The sequence below is a fragment of the Lissotriton helveticus genome, chromosome 7 (genome assembly GCF_964261635.1).
Source record: "Lissotriton helveticus chromosome 7, aLisHel1.1, whole genome shotgun sequence".
In the NCBI taxonomy this organism is placed as follows: Eukaryota; Metazoa; Chordata; class Amphibia; order Caudata; family Salamandridae; genus Lissotriton; species Lissotriton helveticus.
The window spans coordinates 1803123240-1803142510 of NC_136068.1; the positions used below are offsets into that span (position 1 = coordinate 1803123240).

Here is a 19271-nt window from a genome sequence, read left to right on the forward strand (position 1 = left end):
AAAGCACCTGGCGTCGCCTCCGCGGGTCTCCCAGGCCTCGCACGTTCCACGTGAGAATGTTTAGGTCAGTAATCGTCATGAGTAGTCTGTATGGTTATGGTAGCCTGCCCCGTGTGATGGAAACATCCAGGTAATCGCATTGAGTGAGTTGCCACCAGGGGGCTGTGTTACCTCAGGAAAGGAAAAGACTTGTAGGTACGGCCTCCAAATGTCACCTTTATTGTGGCTATAGCATAGTCTAGGTCTCATGTGTACTAGTTGCACCTCGTGTACAGTCCTCCTCCTCCCACCCCTCTGCATCAGTATCCGATCGATATTCAAGAGCTCTGCAACAGTCAACTACATCATACAATTAGCCAACTTCACAGTTCTTCCAATCCCACCCTCCTCCGACTGAAGCAACCCCAACTTGCCAGTACACCTCACCCACCCCATCCCCTATCCCCAAACAAGTAAGCAATCATACCCCAAGCGAAAAAGTTCAGTATTGGGGAATACCCGCTGGGGGTCCTACCAGAGAGCTGCATCACCGCCGTTCTCCTCTCTAGTCTCCGAACCTAATCGTCCCTAGGACTCCGTGTAGAGGAGGATAGCGGGCCCCGGAATATACCACCACTGGACTGCCAGTCAGACCACCTTATCGTGTAGTATAGGTAGTGGCCCCAGGTCACGCATAGTTTAGAGTCAGCATAGGTAATGACAGCCAGCGAGTCCGGTGTTACAATACAGTCAGATCAAGAGTCACTCAATGTTGTCTTCTTCAGCTGAAGCAGCATCTCTTCGAGGTCTGTCTCGGTCCGTGCCACCATGGCGATACTTCTTAAGTGAGCGCAAGTATTCCTCGACCTTACGTGGATCAGTGAAGAAGCGTTGTTTGCCCTGATGCGTCACACGTAAACGCGCCGGATAGAGTAATGCATAGTCAATTTGCTCAGCTCGTAGTTTCTTTTTGACGTCTACGAATTTGCGCCTTTCCTCTTGTACAATCGGTGTAAAGTCCGTATATATAGAGAATTGCACCCCCTTATAGGTTAGTTGTTGTTGAGCACGTGCCGCCCAGAGGGCTGCATCACGATCTCGATAATTCAGCAGGCGTGCAATTATGGGCCGCGGTGGTGCTCCAGGCTTAGGCTGCGGTCCAAGGGAACAATGTGCGCGTTCCACAATAAATTGTGGAGAGAAAGCTTCCTGCCCAATGGAATCTCTGAGTAGGTTTTCAACATAGATCTCCATGCGCCTCGTGTCTGTGGACTCCGGAATGCCCGTAACGCGGATGTTGTTACGCCGACCGCGGGCTTCCAAGTCCTCGTTCTTAGCAGCTATTACACGGAGGAGTTTGTCCATTCTCGCTAGCTGTGTGCCATGGGCGGCCGTGTCGTCATCATTGTCAGAGATGAGACGTTCCATCTCCTTTAACCGCTCCTCATGCTGATCCACCTTGTGAACAATGGCATCCATCCTGGAGGACATGCGGTCTACTTTATCCACAATCGTAGCAAAGCCTTGTCTCGTCTCCTGGAGAATTTGTTGTAGATCTAGCTCTGCGGTGGAGTCAGACGTGCTTGGCCTTGCAACGTCTTTTGGCTCCTGGGTAGTGGGGACCGTCTTAGGGCCTTTTTTTGCCGCTTGGTCAAAGGAGAGTCTGGGCTGGCGGGTATCAGGTTTACCCATGGTGTCTGTAGAGGTAGGTCGCACTTGTTATGGAGGCAACTCCGGAGGTTTCACGATATGTCTCCTGTTCCACTCAGTAAGGGCTATGCAGGCGCAGGTGTTGCCGTCAGACGCCCTCAGATTATTGCGCTGATGTTTATTAGTGGCGGGGGGATCGTCGTGCAATTGCTAGCGATTGAATGGTCGTAGAGACAATGCTCAGGTGTCCCTTCTGTTGGCGCAAAACGTCGTCATTGCAAATCTGCGTGAGGTTGAGGCAGTTATGCTGGCTTGGTCCGCTGAGTTTATACAAGCACCCGGTCAGGTTTGCACCATCGGTGCCTGTGGGCGATATTCACAACAGGGCTCAACGCGCGGTCGAGCGTCCCAGCATTTTCCCCGTGTCTTGCAGTGGGAGGGAGTAGCTCTTTGCGGGGATCAGCGGTAAGTTCAAGCCGTCCCTTGGCGTAATCTGGACAGTGAGATAGGAAATCAAGCTGGCAGGGAAGTGCGTTACAACAAGCGCATGGAACGGGCGTCACCCCCTGGAGATGTGCAGTCAGTCAGCTCAAGCAGTGTCTTCACTCTACACCGCTTATGCACGCTCGTTAACTGGGTGTATTTTCAGTTGGCACACAGGGGAGCAATGTCCACTCCTTAGGTCACCGCCCCCTATCACCACATCAGGAGCGGCCCAGGAGCTCATCGGTAAGTGCTGCTGCCGATGTTGCTGCAGGCAGATCACTCAGTCAGGGGGGGCAGGTAGCGCTGCGTGTTTGTCCAAGTAGAGTGCAGGGTGCTGCGGGGCTCTCCCGTCCGGCAAGCATCTAGGCGCCCAGCCGCGCGGCCTCAGTATTCCCGGTCGGGGCCCGGCTAACGCACAGAGCCTGCAGCCCGCCGGGGTAATTGCGCCTTTCAAGTGTGTCCGTTCCGAAGCGCCTCCTGTACTTCTGGCGCGCAGGGTGACAGTACCGCATCCGACGGTCGGTGTTTCGTCGGGCAGATCTCGCCTCCGGAGGTCAGGCCCACTCTCCTCGTGGCAGACCACGGACTTTCCTACCGCCGCTCGCCCGCCGCAGCTGGACCTGCAGCACGGTCGCCGCTCCCGGTCTGAGGCTCACGGGCACGGATCTCTGGATTGCTGTGTTAGATTCGCTCCAAACTTTCACGGAGGGCCAGACTCGTTGTATGCCACAGTTCAACACTGTTTAGAGCGATGGCAGGCCAGTGATTTCAGGATAAGTGTAGGATCAGAATTCCGGGCAGCAGGAGCCTCACCAGTCGGCGGCCATTCTGCTAGCGCACCCTCTAGCGCCCCCAATGACTGAGTAATCTTATACTTTGGATTACAGATGTATCTTATAAAGGAGGCAAAGGCTGTGGTCCTTGTAAAGCTTTGGGTGCATCTGAGACATAAAGAGAGAACACAGAAGGGCTAGAACGCAGCCTGGTCTAAGACAGTTTGGTGTCTCAATCCTCTTTGTTACAGACCCATTTTCACTTTTCTGTGCTCTGGTCCAAGACTCGGTGTGTAATTCAATTATCAGTTTCAGCAATGCTGAACGTACCCCACAGTCTGACATTTTTCTCAACAATATAGTGTTCTATATAGTGGGCTGTGCATTCTGGGGCCATGTACCTTATAGATACCATATAGTGAAGTGTACTATCTAGTGCATTGTGCAGACTAATATTGTGTGCTTTGAGTACTGTGTGTAACTTACTACATCATGCTGTCTAGTATTGCATGAACTTGAGTCTGTGATTCAGCTTTACAAGTTATGTTTTCACACCCACAGGTGACAGAAGTGAACTTAGTTCAATGCACCAACACTTGAATATGAAAGACAGGTTTTAGTAGCCCTGTAGGACCCCACCCAATACATAGTTGCAGGGTCATAACAAAGGCCCCCCGCAGCCCCCAGGCTTACCTATACTAGAGGCGGCCCCCCTCATCCCCTACAGATATGAGTGTGAGGGGCCCCTTCGGCACATCTTGCAGGGGGCCCTCTCACGTTTTGTTAGGCCACGTGCAGCGGCTGGGGCCTGAGTATTTTAAAGTCGTCCTACCACCAGGACTCGACAGTCCTCACGAGGCTTGGTTTAAAGATTATCTCTGCATGCCCGCCTTGTCACTTAGATGAGAAATTCATTTTCATGGCAGAACTTGAATATGTTGCCTTTAATAAGGTAGATTCCCTCGTTACGTTGGAGTAATGTAAATGCAAGCTTAGCTGTGACCAACTAACTGCGTCAGTTTGGTTCGTTTGCATGACTAGCACTTGGGTGTTTTTTACTTTACCTGCACAAGCACCAATTTGATCCAGTGTTTCTTAGACATTGTAACGTCACCCTCCAAGTAAACTGTTCACCCTCTTTGCAGATGTGCCCTTTGTTTCGTATGTGCCGAATGTGCAGAGAGTGATAGAGAATGCAAGTGCCAGTCCCAAAAATGCTTTCATCTGAGCAGCTATCTGGGAAGCAGCTGTCTCAAAGGCGGCGCTGTCTGAAGAAATCCCAGGCTATGAATCCTATTAGGGGATACTTCCCTTCCACCAAAGCCAGCTGCTCCGAGCCTCGGCTTTGTGTGGAAAGTCAAACCTCCGCCAACAATTCAAACCCTTTCTTCTACCTGGAGCATCTGTGGAGGCATGCGTGCGCACATGAGCGCTCGGAGAGATGTGACTGTGAGTACAGGGTGAGAAGTGTGACTGCAAGTGCAGATTGAGATATGTGGCGCTCTGATGTACGGTGAGAGCTGCAGTTGTGACTCCAGCGTGAGAGGTGAGCCGGTCTTAGTAGAGGGTGAATGACGTACCTTGTCCGAGCGCTGAGTGACGTTTGACTTTGAGCCCACGTGAGTGCAGAGTAACAGCTGAGCCGTGTGAATGCAGTGTTAAAAGTGGGCCTCTGTGAATGCACTTCAGACCTTGTGAATGCATGGTGTGCCTCTGGGAGCGCCTGTTGAGACGTGAGCTGATGTTCTTTCAGGGTTAGTGGTGTACATATGTGAGAGAAGAATCTGTGGATGAATGGTGAGAGGCGTACCTATGTTAGTGCATGGTGAAAGGAGAGTGTGTGGCAGTGCATGGTGATAGGTGAGCCTAAGTGAGTGCCTGGTAACATCTAAGCTTTTGTAGATGCATAGGCGCCAAGGAGAATGTAAGGGGATATTTGAGCCCTTTTAAATTCACGATGAGAGATAAACCTTGGTGAATGCACAGGACAGGATGTGCCCATGTGAGTGCCCAAGGAGGGGTGTGCCTCTGTGAGTGAGTAGTGGTCTACCCTTGTGAGGGATGCCTATGTGAGCAGAGAGCGAGTGATATCAGTGTGTGTGTGTGTGCAGGGTGAGTGGTGTGCCTGTGTGAGTACTGGGTGAGTGGTGTGCCCACGTGAGTGCAAAGTGGGAGGCGTGCTTGCTTAAGTAGAGGGTAAGTCATGTGAGACCAGCGGCAGTGTGGGACTGTGTGAATGCAGAGGTAGAGGCACGTCTGTCTGAATGCATGGGAAGAGGAGGGGATGGGTGAATGCAGAGTGAGAGACATGCCTGTGTGTAACGGAGTAGCCAGAAAATTAGAATATCCGATCACTTCGAACCAAAGCTCTGATGGTACCAAGCAAGCACAGCAAGTGAGTCTAAAACAAGCTAGAAGTGCTCCTCTGTCTCTTTCATCCAAGCATATATTCATTCATTCATTCTTTCACTCTCCCATCCACCTTCTGCTATCAATCATTTCACCTTTACATTCTGTCATCCATTCATTATTTCATCCAACTTTCAATCGTTCACCATTCCATCCATTGGCCATTTTATCCATCCATCCATCCTCTAAGATTTTCATTTACTCTACCATCCTTACACCCTTTCTCAGATTTCCATTTACTCTGCCATCCATCCATCCTCTGAAATTTCCCTTTACTCTGTCATCCTTTCATCCACCCATGTATCTATCCTCTCACTTACTTATCCTCTCATATAACATAACATGTATTTGTATAGCACATGTATCTTGGCGTTGAATAACAGATATTTATTGTTACCCAACTCAATGGTATTCCTTTTATTGACCCCAGAAGGATGAAAGGCTGAGTGGACCCACTGGGATTTGAATCTGTGACTATGAGGTCAAACACAAGCCCCTACAGTTGACTCATTAGTCCACTGAGCCACCAGACCCACTCATTAACCTATCGTCTCACTAGTGACATAACAATAGCCCCCGCACACCCAGCGGTGCGGGGGGCAAGCACTGTGCAGGAGTGGCTGGCTGCAACCTGAGAGCTCCTGAATGGGTCCAGAGCGTGGGGGGCCCCCTCCAGGTACTTTGCAGGGGGGCCCCCTCAAGTTTCGTTACGCCACTGTAATCCACCTGTGTCACCTGAGAAATGTGTTAGAGTAACTAACACGACCGCCCCCCACTGACTGCAGGCAGCCTCCTGATCCCGCGCTGCCTTTCAGGAATTTGTGTTAAGACACACACACACTTGTCTCAGGGGCTGGTGGTAACTTACTTCAACTTCATTTGCTGCTTGACTCACCTGTGCCAAACCAGAAATGACTGACAGGGAAGGCTGAGTCAGTAGATAATCACGTTCTGCAGTGTACCGAGAGGAATAGCGTGTGTGCAGCCCTTGAGTGTCATGCTTCACTGCAGGCTGTTTTCTAGAGTTGCTACCAGGGCCCAGTGAAGTCACGGTAACTGCAGTGGCCGGTGCGTGCTTGAGATGATTTGTGTCCGCTGAAGGCAGACTGGCTCTCCCAAGTCAGTGTGCCGCCACTCGCAAGGGATTGGAGAACAAAGAGCCCACACGTCACTGGAGGCAGGAGGGCAGATGAGGCCTAACAGAGTCCCTGTCCTCCACACACAGGGATGGTGGTGGTGGGGGCTGTTAGGGCGGGCTGTGGCTACAGGACTGGCGCAAGGCAATTAGCGAGCCCACTACTGGCTGCAATCATGTGCGTGCGGACATTTGTTAAGTTGCGGCCGCTGCCTGCATGGAAGCTCTGCCATAGTTATAAATAATGTTGCAATAACTGTACCTGAAATGTTGCAAGTTCACAAGAAGGCCGGTGGGGTCGGGTCTATCGCGTCTGGATCACACAATGCGCGGCAGTCTATTTTGCGAGCGCCAGCTGCCATACGCCCATTGCACAAGTTCATCATGCCCCCTCTTGCGGCCCCGAAATGTCACGAGAGACTAGAGTCTCGTCTGCACTCTCTCAGATTCCCCCGCCGCTTCGGCCTAGTTTCTCCGGACGTGACTGCACTCTACGCCGGCACATCCGGACTATTGAACCCGGCCCCCCTGGTGCCACACCGGTGATTGACAGCTGCAGTATCGACTGCTGAGAGGGCAGCCCGTCCCCCCCCTGTGTGTGTGAGTGTCTCTGAAGCCGCGCTCCGCCTCGCTGGCGCCGCATTAATTGTTTCCAGGGCAATACATCAGGCCGCTGCCTGGAGTGCAGAGATACATTGTAGCGCTGCTTTCAGCCACTCCACAGAGCTGAGAGCAGTCTGGTTAACTATTTGGGAACTCTGCTCATCAACCAGCACCTCTCTTGGAGCAGCAGAGAGTCGGGGCACAGGCGCCGCTGGTGGCGCGCCTGGTAGGTGACAAAATGCTTGACAATGCATTTCAGTAAGGTGATGCGGATCACCGCACTGAAATGCGTGAGCGTTACACCTGTTGCGTGACGCTTGGCAGGACTGTCAAAACTGTGCAGACTCACAGCCGCATCGATATGAATCCCCTTCAGCAGAAGTGCGTTGGTATTTATTTTCAACTGATATCTTTAGCAGAAAGGTTAGACCTAAACCCTGGAACCGGCAATAACGTTGACAAATTCCCCAAAAGTGAGCAGTGAAACTAATCTGTCTCACTGGACAGAGAGAATAATATCCTGTATGGGAAATGTCCTGTGGGAATCCCCCCCACTCCCACCCCTGCTCTCCTCATCTCTATCTTGTGGGCCACAAGATATTTAAACTGAATTACATGGAACAAACTTTGTGGCACCAAGTACTTGACAGGGGTGAAGCCGTCGCCAATCTTAAAGGAAGATAAAAGCTGCTTGTGACTTTTATTCAAGACGGTGGGCCATATTATCAAGAATGGCGATAACATTATCGCCACTTTAGCGGCAGGAAACTGCGGCTAAAGCGGCAATAAGGGGCTTGATAATATGCCCTTGTGAATGCCCATAGAAGCCCAGTTTTCATGTCCTGCACACCAGAACCTGAGCTTCTGTGGGAATTCACAAGGGCATATTATCAATCCCCTTATCACCGCTTTAGCTGCCGCTAAAGTGGCGATAATGATATCGCCATTCTTGATAATATGGCCTGAAGTGTCACAGGTTCATTGCCGCCTCCGCTGGTCCTTCAGCGTCACGCTCCACAACGGAAATTCCAACTGTCTTTGCGTTGTGGGTACATACCAAGCCAAGGGGAGGGGTAGGGGTAGGGGGAGGGGGAGGGGGAGGAAGGAGCGGGGGAATGGAACATGACCAGGGTAGGGTGAGGATGGCATAGGATGACTACAGCAGAGAGCCAACCCAGGCAGTGTGTCTCACTTCACTCTGAATGCTGATAACTTTTCCCACTATAAATATTTTTCTATAAGTACTGGAAGGCAATGAGGCGCAAGCAAGCCAGAGCTCGGTGAACATTTACTACAACTATTATAGAATTCTGGTGCCTTGGCTCGGATGCCTGCTGGCATATCGCATTCTGTTTGCAGCCAGTGCTGGGCACGGAGACCTGACACCTTTCTTTTTTTTTTTTTTTTCTTTTTTTAGTGCCAACCACTGGGACTACTCTGAATGGAGTGACGTGCCGAACCTGCCTCTCAGTGACCAGCACCTACTGTTACACGGCAGACACCATGAAGTGCTCCGGGATACAGACCATGTGTGCCCTCTATGGCATCCGAACCACAGGTAAACTGGCAGACCCGTCTTGGGTCCTGTGCTTGCCCTGCAGTCCAGGGGCATCTCACAAAAATCCCAAACCCATCTGTTTTATGTTGCGTGTATTTGTAGAGCGCACAACTCATCCAGGGGGTGGCAGTCAACATACCACAAGTGGATGATAACCGGGGCCAGCAGTAGAATCAAATGGTACTGAAAGCAGAATCACTTGAGATGTAGGTAAAAACATCACCTGGGGTGTGGATAACATGATTTACCTGGATGATTGTATATCAGATCATCTGCAGAAATATAGTCTTACATAAAAAGCACACCAGATATTATTTTGCACACATATAATCCCATTGGTTCAATTTTGGATTTACTCCAGTGGGACAATATTTTTGAGAGCGATACTTAGGCCACCATTTTTAGGTGAGCAATAATCTGACACTGGTCTGCTGCCCCCATACCAACTGAGGGTCACTCGGGGTGAAAGTAATAGGATCATGCCTGGTGTAGGTTACAGGATTGTGTGGAATGGCGTTGATTACAGATTTTTTTTTTTTTTTTTGCAGGTGTTACGAATTCTGACATTGCATTCCGGGGCTGTGCAAGTCCAGACTTTTGTTTCATTGGTACTTTCACCTCCACTGTCAACGGCTCAACCTCGGATGGTGTCATGGGCTGCAGTAATGGTGCCATCCGCCCGGAGCACGGCCTCTTCTTCACAGCCTTCACACTCCTGCTCCTGAAACTACTGCACTAGGTTCCTGAGATGGAACCAGAACTCCCTGGTAAAGCTGATCCTGAGCATGGGAAACTCCTTGAATATACCATCTACAAGGCGCTTCAACTTCATGCACCAGGGCGTTCGATTTACAGCAGCGGGGTACAGACCAGGCCTTGCCAAGCGTTCATCTCCTGTCTTGTACCTCATCTTGAGACCTTTCTTTGTACTTTTGATCAACCCCATAGGGACTCAACACTGTTTCATTGCAATACTGGTCTTCAGCTGGTGTCTTAAAAAAGCTCGCAAACATATTTTCCATGGCCTCGTACTAGTGGATGTGAGGCTTTAGGCACAAAATCACATTGCCAGAAGATATTTTCTACTCTTTAGAGAATTCACCATCTGGTCCATTTGGCTCTCCCATGGCAATGGCAGAAATTCCCCTCTCATTCCCATCCAGCTCCCTTAAGTCCGACAGATCCAGATGTATTGTGGGATTGAATGACGTTTTACCAATGGACCCAAATCACCCCCTTACTCTTCAGTAGGGAGTCTACCTCACCCTCTAGGGACTATGGAAGTAACAACAAAACTGTCTAAGGCAACTTTCTATATCGGGAAAGAGCTGCTACCACAAAATGTGATGTGTGATGTCGGATCATGCCAGGAATTTCAAATACTTAAGTTTGTTTGAGCATGCCAGGAATAAATAAACCAACTGTGTTCTTCTATCTCGATATGACTAAAAAATGCATATAATAAAGTCAATCAAATTAATTAAACTGAATTCCAAGCGCGGACAATAAATCATCATTTCTAATATTCCCCTGAATTGCCCATATACGTTCTTTGATACTGTCGGGTTATTCTTATTAGATTAGATTTCTATTTTAAAGGCACCTTAATTTGTCTGTTTCTTTCAATGCAAGCCGGCTACTTTCTTGTACAGTCAGTCCTCCATTGTGTTAATTAACTTCAGGTGAATAAAATAGGAAGTGACGTCCGAACCAGAAAGGAAGGGCAGCCTGCACACCCATCCCAGCAGCCACATTTCTAAGTATTGTTACTTTGTTTTTAATTTTCCAAGGAGACATTACAAGCATGGGAACCCTCGACTCCTCCACCTTCACCTTGTAAAGAAAAAAACGTAAGATTTTTTTCCTTCTTTTTATAAGCCTGGTATAGGAACAGTTGACAGGTTAAAGCTTCAGTCTGTCCCATTGGTCCAGTTCCGAACAACAAGGTAATATGGGAGCCTGAGAAATTGGTCATGTGCACCGCATCAGGGCGCACTAAGTAGCATTCTCAAAGTTAGTTTCTTCCAAAGGGCTCAGATGTCTGTTTTTGTTAAAGGTCTATCTGTGGCTCTTTTTTTCCAGGGTCTTCTTTAGATGGAGTTACCATCAAAGACCTTGAAGAGGTTAAATAAAAAACTGCATCCAACTATCAGTAATTGTCAATGTCCAGGTTTTTGGAAGGCCCCCAATGTTGGGACTGGTTGGTCAGTGTTCTGATTTCCCTGTCTCTCTGTTTCTTGTTTAGGAGTCTAAAGCATTTGCTGATGGCGCTCTCTTTTACATCGGTGTGTCGAGTGAGGACATGAGGTTTAGGACTCGGGTGGGTCTTAAGTCAGATATTTCAAGGCGCGTTGATTGCGCTCTGTCTTCAAATGTGTTAGCATTAAGCTTCTGTCCTGACAATCTTCAGCGATCACAGTCGGCCATTTTACACCCTCTATTTCTGGATCCTAGATCCAAGTCTGGAACTTTGATAAACAGTTTCCCGACATTGCTCTGGGTTAGGCTTTCCTTCTATTGAAAATGCTGTCTCAAGCTCTTTGCTCTTTGCTTTGACAGTCAGATACGTCTCCATGAAGAGGTGATAGGTAAGGTTCCGATGTATTTTTTCACGCTACGTGATTAGGCAACAAGCAACATAACTTCAGCTTTTGTTCTTCTCCAAATTATTGCTGTTATTGAATATTCCTAGCATTTTAAGTATCCTGTCCCTGTAATCTGTGTAAGCCTGTTGAGCCACATCTCCTGCGTTTTGTTTACATTGATTCTTTTTAGCAAAAACAATGCAATGAATGTAAAGTTAGTGTACAGCAGTAATCATTTCTGTACAATTTCAAAAAAAATTCTACTGTAATACTCATTGTAAAAGGCTGTATTTTTTTGAAGATTTTTATTCTTGTACAAATAAAATAATTGAAATCTGAGATTTTATATTTTTTAACTCAAAATTGAAGAGTTGTGATTCATGGCAAAAAACAATTTGGATAAAGCTGGAAACAATAGAAAACCTCTTTGCTCTTGAGCAGGTTGCTAACTTACACATATGGTAATACACAACACAGGCTGAATTTCAATCATAGCTTCCTTCCATGAATTGCATGTATGATTTGTTTCTGCAAAAAAGTGAAACTTGATGAAACTAGTTCCGGGAGGACCACTGAGTTGTGCATCACCTTTCAGCCCAGGTTCCCTCTGGCGTAAGGGCAGTTCCCGTGTTTTTAAACTTACCCACATGGGTCATCTTTGTGAGTGACTAACATACATCAAGCTACAATGCCTTCCTATTACAAGGTTTGCTGTACCTCTTGATCATTACAAGATGAGCAAATTTGGTGTCCCAGTTACAAAGGCATTTGGATTACATAAATTGGGACTACTGTAGTATTTGTTTTTGTACTTGCACATGCCTTTTTGAATTTACCCCAAAATGGGGTGGGGCATTTTCAAAAACAATGATTCAAATAGAAAGGATTGTGCCCTCATGCACTTTCACTAGAAGGGAGTTAGACATTTATTGGCCAATTGACAAAGACATTTAAGAGTATGTGGAAGAGTACTACAAAAGTACCACTCTATGTACTCCTAAACAGGTCCTTTTGATATGTGTGCAATTGCATGGTTTCACGCACTTCATGGATGTGTGACGTCTGACAAGTGCGCAACGTCAAAGAAAACATATTTGACACAAAAGAGTTACGAATTGTACACTCAGACTACTAATGGCCGCTGCACGTCTTGTTGTTTCTAGACCTCTCTTCTCTGTCTATTAACTTCGGGTAATAGACAGATGTCAGATTGATAGAGCGCGCGAGGCCACCCGACCAATAGTTTTCGCCGTTTCCGGCTTCAGGGCCCATATACTTTTCAAATCACCATATACATCGATCAGGTGACTTCACGAGCTCTACCAAGTTGGTGTGTGTGTGTTCCCTGCTACCAATTTTCGGTGCACCCGACTTACCATCCACCGATGCGGGTGCCTAATGACCACAATGAATCAGGGAGCTAGCTGTAAGGAAAGGCAGCAAAATACAAACCCAACCAATAACATTCAAGTACTGTTTAAATGACCACGGACAACTGGAAGTTTTAAAATGTTTATCTAAAGTTCATTATTTTCTTGCATGAGGTACAATAAAACAAGGCAATCAATAACCAAGATAACGTAAATCACATAGGCATAAAGAAATAATGACAGAGTAATCATCAAAGTACTAATAAAATGTAACGAGAAAGATACTATGCAAGTCAGTATTATCTAAACAGGGATAGCCTAAGTGTGAGTGACTATAGGAGAGCTTATAATGAATAACACGCTTCACTTAAGGTGAAGGGGCCTTTGAACAATCTAGGCAACGAAGTTCTAGACCATATCAGGAAATGACACACTGCTATGCAAAATATAATTTCTAACAAATGAGAAGACATAGGAATAAACTTATGGAAAATATAAATGACTTTCAATAGTTGCAGAAAGGCATGGAAAATATCACATATGCAATGTTGAACTTTATTAAAGCAAAAGTTAGAAATTCAGAAGGTGCAAGAATTTCAAGAGGTTCAGAGCAATATTTACCTAGAAAGGTGTGGAAACCAAACCCTGGCCACGGGTCGGTTAAGGACAGGAAACCCTCAAGGAAGGATACCCCTCAAAGGACAGCAGGTGCAGAATGGACACCCAGGATAGGACAGGATACCCTCGGAATAGGAATCAGGACAGGACCCTCAGGACAGGACAGCAAACCCTCAGGACAGGACCCTCTTCAGGACAGGACCGGAACCCACAGTTCGGAAGCAACGCCTGCGCTCCACCCGCTCTGCAGCTATCGATCAAGACCCCGATTGGGTCAGCGAACTCCTAGCTAAGTGCTTTGCCAGCACTTTAAGGTTCAGTAGAACCTCAGTCTATGGTCAAATTCGGACAGAGTGCTCCGCAGCGCTCTGTATCTTCAGTCACCTATTGAGTGCGTTGGGTCAGTGACAGGTCAGCTAAACCAGACAAGTCGGACGGTTCACTAGGTGAACCCAGGGTAGATATACAGTTTGGGGACAGTGTACCACCCCCCAATGTTGCAAAGTGTCAGAATCCCTCAATTTCGATTGGTCCTAAGGTAGGATTTGGGTAACACACCAATCACAATACACGATTTGAAGCCTTCATTAACATATTTGGGTACCGCCTAGCAGGTTTGGGGTTCTCATGAGAACTGTGCAGGAAATTAACATTGTAACACATGAGGAGCAACATTCGCCGTTCTCGTAGCGCAGAGGTGGCTTTCCCAGGCGCATCTTGACTGTGGCTGCCAGCTGGCTGAGTTCCACTGTCCAAAGTGGCCACTTTTCAATGCTCCCTGGTCATGCGCAGAAGAGACCGTCAATATGGCTCCCAATCAGTTTGGACCCCCATTCCCCGCGGTACATGAAAAGTAAGCGAAAACAAATTAATACATAATGTCATTATGAAAACACATCACAGGGTTTGTACTTTTAACTCATCATCAAGAAATAAACTTATTGCATCTAAATGTTAGCTACATTGATACGGGCACAAGAGCAGTGGCACGAGCAGTACCACATGATAAGCACAGCTATGAATTACGCATGCGCATAACTTTCCCTCCACTTCTGCAGACGCGTCAGGACACGTGAGTGTGGCTGACGCATGCGCAGTAACTAAAATACAAGCGGCGGCCATATTAGAGGACACGGATTAAATTCATTAGAAATACACATAGGCAAGCTTCGGGAACTTTGCCTAAACAGAATAAATGTTAGTAAAACATACATTTTGTTACCTTATTACACATAAACGAGGTTCTTGACTTCGGCAAGCCGCAAAATATGCGAAGCTTTGCTTCATCAATCCCCTCTTTGATGATATTTACTATCATCACAAATTATAATGGAACCAGATGCCAACTTTCTTTCATACTTTATAAAGTTCTATTTCTTCCAGCAGCCGTTCTAACTTTTCTCTTTCAGTTTTAGCAGGGTGAGAAGTCTTCACCTTTTTGTATATCTGATCATTCACCTCCTCTAATTCAATCTCATCCACACTTCGTTTCACTCCTCTTGCATTTACCTCGTGCTTTTTGGTGCGCTTGCGGCATTTACAGCATAAGAAAATGGAAAGTATAATAAGACCTATAATACCAATTGGCATCAGAATTTTGAATAATAAGCTTTTACCTATGCTAGCAAGCCAATGACCTACATTTGAGAGACCATCTACCAGTCTCTTCCAGGCACTATCAACCTCGAGTGGTTTGAGTTCCTTTGCCAAATTAGTAATGTTTTTCACATATCTTTTGATCTGTACACTTTTATCCGGAATATAAGTGCAACAATGTTGCGCCTTCAACATCCGGCAGACTCCGCCCTCTTTCGCTAATAAGGTGTCAAGAGCAAGTCGATTTTGTAAAACCATTGATCTGATCGCAACCATTTCGGTATTGACCAGCAGAAAACCATGAGCCGTTTCAGTAGACAGCACATCTACTATAGTAGACAATTTGCAAATTCTGTGAGTGTTCAGAACCACTCCCACTCCAGGTATCAGTGCACTGAAAATACTACCCATAATTTCACCTATACTTTCTCTTTTACTACGCACTAAGCCATTAGTATCTTCATTGCTTCCAGCTTTTCCATTCACATGGTATATTTTCGGGAAGACAATGCCAAAGTAGCAGCTTCCATACCAGTGATCCGGCAATTTGAAATAAGCCTTGTCCCCACAAATATAATAAATTCCAGGAAACACAGGCTCTGACCCATTTTTGAAACCCCAACCTCCAATTACCTTGTAATTATGTTCGCATTCACTGGAACCAATGAAAACATTATTATAATAGCTAGTCTTCTCGCGGTGAAGACATAGCTTGCCTTTCTTTTCAAAATCCAGCAACAGAGCAGGACCCGCTCCACCAGATGAGGTGCCTTCCATGTTCTCTGCCCACTTTGGCTTTTTCTGACTTTCGTCATTAGCCTTCTTTTGAATTTTAATTCTCCTTTTCTCTGCCATGTTCAGGAACATTTTTTCCTGTTCACGCAAAGAACAAGTCAAGTTATCTCTGTGTGCGTCTGCTATGTCAATGTTACCTATAGTCAGAAAGTAGTCTCCCATATATCTTATGGTGTCAGTTTTGGTATGTACAGGATTCAAGTTCCCACGTATAGGAAGTTCAGAAAAGATCACGTCATTGTTAGAATAATAATACTGTAACGGTCCTCTTTTATAGAATAAACTAGCTAAAATGCTACAGGAGATTCCATATGTCAATGGCAGATGATGGTATGTCACGCCCTCAGCCACCGAAGTAGGTAGCTTCATGCAGACATAGCAATCTTCAATTTCCATAGTCTCTACATAGTGTATTAACAAGTTTGCGAAAACATTTAAGTGTGTCCTGTTCTTCATTCCATGATAATGTAGTCCTCCCTCATCTGATGCTTCTAAGTTCTGCTTTGTTTGCCTCAAAGCTCTCTCATGTCGTGCTACACTCTGTGTTGTTAGTTCCTCATTATCGGTATTTACAACTTCAGTAGGGACAATGTTAGTATCTTTACTTACAGCAAAGGGAATGAAAATTGTTAATCCTATCCAGATAACTATCAGTACTACTACACTACATATACACACCTTGCAACACGTCTTAAAACGGCTGCAACTAGGTCTACCATTCACCGTTGAATCAGACATTTTGGCTCAGAAGGAGTCTCTCGAACCCCTCTTTTTGGCTTCACACAATTAGCTTACTTTGTGCAAATTCACGGTGGTTCGTCTTCCTCTTCAGCTGAGTACTCTGGGACGGGTTCTCCGTCGCTCACGTCAGTTATATCAAGATCTTCAAGTTCCTCCAAAACCAGTGTCCATTCAGGAGATTTGTACTTTTTGTTTTGTCTTTTTATTCGCTCACTCCTTCTTTTGGAAGAGTCTTCTTCTTGCTCTGCTATTCGAGCACTTCTTCTTGCTTCTGCACGTTTTTCTTCCACTGTCTTTATCCTTAGTCTCAATCTTTTTACAAACCTAGGCTCAAGGTTGTTTCTTTTCTTTAGTCTCTTAGTCGGTACTTGGACTTCACTTTCTTTTCTTATTCTCTTGTTCTCTTTATCTGGTGGTAATTCTTCTCCACTTTCTTCTCCTATTTCCCTTATCTGGCTAGTTCCAGGGCTAGCATCAAATTCTTCTGCCTGGTTGCTAATCTGGCCTTGTTCAGGAATATTTTGTTTTTGGCTTTCGATTGTCTCTGTTTCTGTTTCTGTTTCCTGAACCCGTTCTTTTAACCCTCTCTGATCCTGTTCAAGCACTTCGATCTCTTGATTTTCTTCTGCTTGAACTATCACTCTATTTCTAGTCTCTCCCTTATCTGCATCAGGTGTTAGCGGTGGTGTATCGAATACCTGCTCTGTCCCTGTCTGACCTTCTCCTTCCTCAGTTTTGATGTGAATCTCAAGCGGCTGAGGTTCTTCGCCTGTGCCTTGCTTTTCCTGTCTAGTCCACTCTCTACCTTCACTAAGTCGCTCTCTTGTTCTGATAGGATCTTCGGTCAGATCAATCATCGGTATCCATTCTTCTGGCCATATGCTTGGCAGCTCGTCTTCAGCTACTCCTGGCTCAGTTTCCTGGACCTCTTCAGCAGGCTGGTTTCTTGGCAGTTCGTAGTCAACTACTCCTGGGCCAACGTCTGCTGTTCCTGCAACCTGACTGGTGCTGGGCTGCTCGTTGTCAGTTGTTTCTGGTCTGGCTCCTTCAGGGTCCTCTGCTGGTTGCCCTTCTTCTTCAAATCCTCTGTCTGGTAATACCTTCTGGGTGTGTCCAGCGTGGATCCACTGGGGAACACCTGCGACTTTCACTGCAGTGGTTGTTACCAGGATTACTTGGCGTTTCTTTCCCCACCTTGGTGCCAGACAGCTTGATCGAGTGTGCTTCTTTATTTTGACCCAGTCTCCTGGAACCAAGCTGTGGAGAGGAGTCGTTGGATTGAGGATGCCGTCGTCTCCAATCTGGCGAGAGATAGAACGCACTTGGTCACCCAATCTTCTGCAGTATTCAAGCACTAAATCATCAGTAATACTCAACAGTTTGCTTCCTGGCACCCATGCTTGTCTCATCACTCTTCCCATAATGATTTCATGGGGACTTAGGCCTGTCTTGCGGTCAGGAACACTTCTCAGTCCCATCAGGACCAGGGGCAGGGCCTTCACCCAGGTCATGCCAGTTGCATCAGTCAGCTTTGCTAGTCTGTTTTTGATAGTTCCATTTACTTGTTCCACTATTCCAGAAGCCTCTGGGTGGTATGCACAATGGAGTTTCTGCCTTATTCCAAAGGCCTTACACAGTTCAGCCAGTATTTCATTCTGGAAATGTCCACCCTTATCTGATTCAATAATGTATGGTATTCCGAATCTAGGTATCAGTTCTTTTAGTAAACACTTCGCTACTGTCAGTGCGTCACTTTGAGGAGTAGGGTAAGCTTCTACCCATTTTGAAAATACGCAAACAAGGACATATCGTTTCCCTTCACAACGGGGCATGGTGATGAAATCAATCTGTATCCTTATAAAGGGACCCCCTGATCTCCCAATCCTGCTCAGTTCAACCATTGTCCTCTTGCCTGGGTTCATCTGTTGACATGACAGGCACCTCTGGCAGAGGGACTCTGCTACCTTCCTGAACTTTTTACTGTACCAAGTCTGTTGAAATACCAGAATCATGGCATCCCTACCAATGTGTGATCCTTCATGTATTAATCTTGCCATTGTGCCAAGCAAGTGTCGGGGTAACACAGGCATACCAGTTGGGCCCAAAATCACACCATCCACACGTCTCGGTCTACACCCATCCTCCTTCCATTTCTCTCTTTCTTGCCAAGGAGCCGATTCCTGCCACTCTCTCACTTCATCCCACGTAGGCACTTCTTCAAACACCTGAAGCTGGCAGCTGGTTCCTGGCCCCCCTCGTTTTGGATTTACAATATACCGATCTTTGGCACACCATTGGGCCACTCGATCAGCATAATCGTTTCCCAGTGATACTCTGTCCATGCTCCTTTGATGAGCAGCACATTTTACCACTGCCAGTTCTTTGGGCAACTGGATGGCCTCTAAAAGGTCATGAACAACCTTTGCATTCCGAATGGGAGTACCTGAGGAAGTCATGAATTCCCTTTGTAGCCATAATTGGCCAAAGTCATGCACAACTCCATAACAGTACTGACTGTCAGTATACACTGTTATGCGTAAGTCCTTTGCAAGCCTTTATCATGGCTATCAATTCGGCTACTTGTGCAGACTTGATGTTATATAGGTAACCTGCTTCTTCAATTTTTGTGAAAGACACTACTGCATAAGCAGCACTCAAGCCTCCTAGTTCATGTCTTAGACAGGAACCATCCACAAATAGTTCTTTATCATGCTCAGGCAATGGTACTTCTTTTATGTCTGGGCGTGGCTTAGTACTGAACTCTGTCAGGTCAATACAATCATGTTCATCATCATCCCCACCTTCTATTTCCAAGGGGTCGGGGAGTAAGGTGGCAGGGTTCAGAATACCGCACCTAACAATGCTTACATTTGCTGCACCCACAAGAATCCTCTCGTATTTAGTCAGCCGACTAGGGGTGAGATACTGTGTTTTAGTTCTGGTCAATAGAATTACCACTCCATGTGAAACATA

General features: G+C 46.6%; 1 protein-coding gene across 1 annotated transcript in view; it reads left to right on the forward strand.

The window, feature by feature from the left end:
• LOC144770783 (phospholipase A2 inhibitor gamma subunit B-like) overlaps positions 1-11517 on the forward strand; it is a 91094-nt gene extending 79577 nt beyond the window's left edge. The window contains exons 4-5 of the mRNA XM_078655537.1: positions 8453-8593; positions 9142-11517. Coding sequence (XP_078511663.1) covers positions 8453-8593; positions 9142-9332 — 332 coding nt within the window. The 3' untranslated portion in view covers positions 9333-11517. The remainder of the gene's footprint in view (positions 1-8452; positions 8594-9141) is intronic.
• The last annotated feature ends 7754 nt before the right edge of the window (positions 11518-19271 follow it).